Here is a 6,000-nt window from a genome sequence, read left to right on the forward strand (position 1 = left end):
ATTAGCAGTTGAAGTGGGGGGAAGTCACTTGAACATTTCAAACAAAGTCAACAGAAAACAAAACCCCTGATAAACTAGAATTGTCTACTAACAGAGAAGCAAGAGCATTTTACAGTGCTATGCCTTATCCCTGACACATTCCAGGACTTTACATTCTAGGGTACTTGGTTCAAAATTTATTTGAGCCCTAGTAGTAAAGCGTGGTCTAAAAAGTTCACATGGTTTTCATTTACCACAAAGTATTTTCTGCCCACACTATGCTAAGCCTTGTAGAGCATGAAGTCACGTTATACAGCTCCAGGAACCGACACAGAGGTGGCCTGACACATTCATGTGACTGTTGGCACACAGATTCCATCTTGGAAATGGGAGGTTTTGGCCCTTTAGCCAGCACTCTCCACACCACTGAAATCTGAAACTGTGTCTATAAAAAATAATTAAAGAGCTCATTGCCTAGATCCACACATAAAAAGATCTATCTTAGGTTATTGAAGAGAAGTTAGAAGTGTCTGGTGAATCCTTAACCTCTGTGGAGTGATGATGTCATCCATAAGAGACCCAGCCTTTCCCACAAGTGTCATTTGCTGTCCCTGTCAGAGTGAATTGGAGGGATCATCTTGTCTATTCATGTCAACCATTTGAACTAACTCAGCTGGCTGGGGAGTGGATTTGAAAATTTAAAAAGACTGATGGTGAAAATGGCTGGGAGGTAGATAGTTTAGTTTGAATGAGTGCCCAGCGAGTGAAACGTGACACTTTTCCCTGACTGTATCCAGCTGTCCCTAGACCATAAAAAGGAAAGAGTCAAGAATATGTTTATTTTTCCCACAATGAATGAGCCAGAGATCCAGACAAAATTAGGCTTAAACAAAGTGAAAAAAGTGTTCCACTAGTGGTAGGATGGTAGAGAAAGCTCCAGGCTAACTTAAAGCTACTCTCAGCTGAATCCCCCTTGTAGCTGACTCAGCCTTGCCCAGATGGGTGTTTTGAATTAGACAAAATCTTTCATACTCTAAAAAACTGACAGTAGCTAGAAGTTTAAGAATATAAGTTTCTGAATGACAGCTCCAAGGAATATGCATTCTTGACAGTCTTCCATAGTCCTTTAAAAATCAATAGTGAATCCAAGTTAACCCACCCTTATGCATCACTATTATGTCAGAGCTTTCCTGGGTCCTTCACCAGCCCACCATTCTTCTGGGAATGCAAATGCACAGAAGGTCACAGAACATGCAACTCATGAGCTGGACTGACTTACCTTGCTGTTGCCGGTCCTCCTGCAGCTTCAGTTGACAGGTGTGCAAACTGCCAAGCAGGTGGCTGCTGCCTTTTCTTGGTATGGTAGTCATGGTCCTAGCAGTATGGCTGTGACTCAAGGATCACTAGAGCACTCCTTCTCTTGGCCAGTCACCTAAAATGGCCTTCACCAGACACCCAGAAATACACAGATTCATGCAGATCTTGTCTTTGCATGTACAACATATACTCCTCTACTAAACTTCCAAGCTTTTTCCAGTCATGATTCTTGAAATAAATAATGACCAATGTTACTTCTGCTAAAGATGCCAATTCATTTGGCTAAAAATACAACTTAATTATTCTTTCATTTCAAAATGAATTGAAACTAAACCCCCTTATAGAGTAAAATTCTACAAATTAACTATTTCTAATAGATTACAGTTTTGGCATTTTTAAATTCCTTTTACCGACATGAAATCCGATGCCTCTGGTATTTAAAGAAGACTGCTAAAGTAATACATACACAAAGAAAAAAAAAAGTGCTGCTGAGTTAACTGATTTCTAAGCCTAATCTGAGTTACCCTCGGTGACAGCTGAAAGTGCACAGTTCTTTAAGGGAGGCTGGAAGGAGGAGGAGCAAAGTGGGCTAGGATGATTAGCATAAAGAGGCAGGCAAGACGGGCATTGGAGCTGCTTTGAATAATAGTGACCAAAGCACAGATTCTAAAGATGCCCTGCCATTATGTTACAGTAACTGAGTACCTGATTTCTGCTACTTTGTTTGTAATTAAAATGCAAGCTGAAAGCAGGAGTTTATACTGCAAGGACATTCATTTGTACATGTGAAATCTAAAAGGTATAAATGGAACTGGTAATGAGCTCATGGAAATGTACTGCTGGAACTTTCAATTTCTGTAAACACCTCCTAGTCTTCGGAAGGGAGCAGTTAGAGGGCAGCCTTCCTGCCAAGGCAACTATTTGGAGTTCTGGAAGAAAAATAAACACATAAAACATTATCTTTCCAGAGTCCTATTTCTGTTTCCCACTTAGAGTTCCCATTGCTATTTCTAGGTCATAGGAGAAAGTTATTTCCAGTTTTACTTGTTGGCTATTTCATTACTGTTTAAAAACATAAACCCCAAACACCTTTAATTTAACTTGAGAGCTTGCCATGACTGAAGTCATAAAGAATGCTGGTAGGTCCTGCCCTTCAAGAGTCACAGCTCTTCACAGATTCAGAAAGAAAGTAGTGGGCAGGACTAAAGAGAAAGGCAGAGCTGTTTAGCCTCAAAGTCTGAACTTTGCAGCTTCTTATGTGCATTTGGAAATTGGTGTTAAACTTAACACTGTAATGAATTTACCTCCTAACCAGATCTGGGTGGCTGCCCTCATTTTATTTTGAGGCAATAAACAGTTCCCCGAGTATAGTCTGGTTTATGAAAATTTGTATGAAATAGGTGATTGATCTTTTACAATTATTGAATGCTTTAATTGTTTCAGTAGACTATCTACTGCAGTTTTAGGCTCATCATAGTGTAACAGATGACAGAAGTGTTTTGCTCCTTGAAAGAGAGTCTTGAAATTATTGGAGAGTCATAGTTTCTACTTTAAATGTCTGCTATTCATCTCATCTTCCACAAAAGCCACGGTGGAAAGCCAAGGTGATTTTTCCTGAATATGTAAAGTTATTGTTATTTTATCAAGTTATGTACCTCACTAATAAGCATATTATTATACATGTGAGTTAAATAACCTACAAAACTGTAAGCCAGCCCTTTTGCGAAATACATTTAAAATGTTTTATGATGAAAAAATTTAAAAATACGTGAATAGGAGAGAATAGCACAATAAACCCTGCATACTCATCACTTGGATTCAGTATTATCAACTCAGACAATCATGTCTCAAAACTGTGTGTTTCATCACAGCTGTTCTCCCCCTTATTACACCACTGGAGCTGAAGCATCCAGACATTATTGCATTACTAAATATTTCAGTATATATTTCTAAAATGTGAGGATTTAAAAATAGATAACCATAATAAGATAGCCATGCACATAACAATTAAATATGATTGTTTAATGTCATTAAGTATCCACACAGTGTTCTTATTTTCCTGATTGTCTCATAAACTTTTTTATCTTCACATTTTTTGCAAATTGGGACCCAAAGGTCCACACGTTTTTATTTGGTTGATATGTTTCTTAAATCTTCATCTCAGAGAGATGTTGCCTGGAGATGAATATCTACACTTACCCTAATTTATATCTCATTTTTCGAGGAAGCCCCCTAGATGCCCCCATTTTTCTTACTTGGGAAAAAAGGAGAAGAAAAGGAGTGGTCATCTGGCCGTGGAGGCTAAGATATCCAGCTTTCTTGCCATGGTGTTCTCATTCACGTACGGTGCAACCTTAACCCAGGCACTTAACATCTCTGGGTTTGTGTCTTTATTTGGCATATGAAACAAATGTTTGGTAAGCAATGGGATAAATTATTCAACACTCATTCTGTGGATATAAAGGCCTGGGAAAGGGAGGAGTATCCTACTTTGTCTCTGATTAGAGCCTAAGGAGAAAGAAATAGATTTAAAACTAAAATCTGGGTAGGATTTAGGGGTATATTTGAAAATCTAGTCCCCCAGTTTTCAAACTTAGCTAAGAATCATAATTACCTGGGCAATGTTGTAAAGATGTAGATTCCTGAGCCCCAACTGCACAGTCTGATGTCTAAGGTGGAATCTGGGATCTATATATTTTTATAAGTCCTCTAGTCTAAATAAACAAGCATTACCTGCTTAAACAGAGCTGGTTTGTTCCACTATTTCATTCATTGTATCTTTCTTAAGGGCCAAAGAAACCAAACACTCCTTAAACACTCACATCAAGTGCCACAACATAAAGGGACAGGGAGGATACAAAGGACTGCTACTAGTTCCTCTTTTGTGCATCAACAAGGCAGTCCTGGGTAGTGGCCTTGTGATGGATTAGCCGAATCAAGGGAATCCTGAGTTCTTACACTGCTTGTTAAGTTCCAGTGCTGTTCTTGAAGGAGTCTCTGGGTTGATTTACCAGTTTCCACTGGAAGTCATCCAGCATGGTGGAAAGCAGCCTGTTACAGGAGTACATAAGAAAACCTCAGTTGTATCAGCTGAAGTGGGATGGGGGACTACTTTGCTTCCCCCTTTCCCCACTTACTTTCCAGAAACATCACCAAATTATTTCACAATGGGCATATTGTACCTCTTTTTTTTTTTTTTTTTTTTTTTTTTTTTTGCTTGTAAATGAAAACAAGAAATCAGATTGCAGAAGTCCGGCTGAGTCAAGAAACAGGTGCGTCATCTTTGGCATTTTTACTTACAACTGATTAAAAATGAATTTGAATCCTATAAAGGCCAAACTTCTTCCCTTATCAAGTCTCTGTGATCCCCCCAAAAGGACAGCACTGGTTTCCTTTTCCTGGGTTTTTCCTCATCTGCCATATCTTCTCTGCTTAACCTATGTCTTTGTACTTCTGGAAGAGTAGAGTGAAATGGTGCATCACAGATAATCAATCATATCAGCTGGCACTTTGGGGGTGGATACTTCAAAAAAATTGATATTTTATTGTCAGAATTTGTACCTTAAAAAGCATAGTGTGTGGTTGAATAAGCTAAATGGTATTAGGTTTACAGGAGGGTTTTCTTTTCTCAGTTGAACCATATTCAAAAAGCAGGGACACATGCATTTAAAATTAGTCCACAAGTGAGTTACTTGTTTAGTTAATAACCTGCCATGTTTCAAAAGCATTTATGATGTCTAGTCTGCAAGTATATCCATTTTTTGAACGCCTTTAGACTGTTTGGAATGATAGATGTTATATAAATAAAAAGCAATATTACTGAATTTATCACTCTCATTCTTAGAGAATAAGTTTAAAGACCCCTAACAGAATGCAAACATGAAAACTGTGAGCCCCTGGGATTAGCCTCACTATGATCCCCAAAGTACTACAGGAATTTTTAAATGATCATTATAGTTGAAGGCTGATGAATTAGTGTTAAGATTTTAGATTTTCTGTTGATTTAAAAAAAAAAAGATCCCTTCCTCCTTTATATCAAGCAGTGGTTGTTGTTTTTTTTTTTTTTTTTTTTTTTTCCAGATTACTCTTCCTTAATACACAATCAGAGATATTGTAGATGAGAATGTTGAGTTTCATGATCTCACAGTGGCTTACGTATGGTGTATATTGTAAAGCCTCCACAAAGGTAGGCTTTTGTGGCTATTCAGAGCCATGTTACTACCCCAATGTACTACAGTGTTTAGCTCATAGAGTTTCCCAGGTGGCACAGTTGGCTGGATTCCCATAATTGCCATCTGTAAAAACATAGGAAATACAAATAATGGTAGAGATCGTTTCACTTGATTACTTGCTCCTGTCCATGGATTCAAGAGACTACACTGTCATAGCAGCAAACTGCTTACTTATCAAAGGTGCTCTCTAGCCTGAAATTGCTACAATTGATCTTTAACCCATTGAACACCAACATTTGGGTGGTGTTTATCATAAATATTGCCTCACTACATAAACATTGCATTGCCACTTCAAACTAATTTGGGCCCTTTTGCTGCTGAGCCTTAGATTTGGCTGCCACAGGGCTCCCTCTGGAGGTTGGTAGAGTCCGAGGTCAGTTAATACTAAAATAGCCTTGGCCTTGGGACAAGATAAACCTGTCTTTTCATCCAGCGCCCACAAGAATGAGTCCGGTATTTGTGAGCTTAGAAG

The 6,000-nt window shown here is 38.5% G+C and overlaps 1 protein-coding gene across 6 annotated transcripts in view; it reads right to left on the reverse strand.

Annotated features, from left to right (window-relative positions):
- The window catches only part of RANBP3L (RAN binding protein 3 like), a 50,998-nt gene extending 49,146 nt beyond the window's left edge, over positions 1-1,852 (reverse strand). For all 6 annotated transcript variants that reach the window (XM_025388168.1, XM_025388171.1, XM_025388169.1 and 3 more), the window contains exon 1: positions 1,259-1,852. In XM_025388168.1, the coding sequence (XP_025243953.1) occupies positions 1,259-1,349 (91 nt within the window). In that variant the 5' untranslated portion in view covers positions 1,350-1,852. The remainder of the gene's footprint in view (positions 1-1,258) is intronic.
- Positions 1,853-6,000: the final 4,148 nt, after the last annotated feature.

Source organism: Theropithecus gelada, chromosome 6 (genome assembly GCF_003255815.1).
Source record: "Theropithecus gelada isolate Dixy chromosome 6, Tgel_1.0, whole genome shotgun sequence".
In the NCBI taxonomy this organism is placed as follows: domain Eukaryota; kingdom Metazoa; phylum Chordata; class Mammalia; order Primates; family Cercopithecidae; genus Theropithecus; species Theropithecus gelada.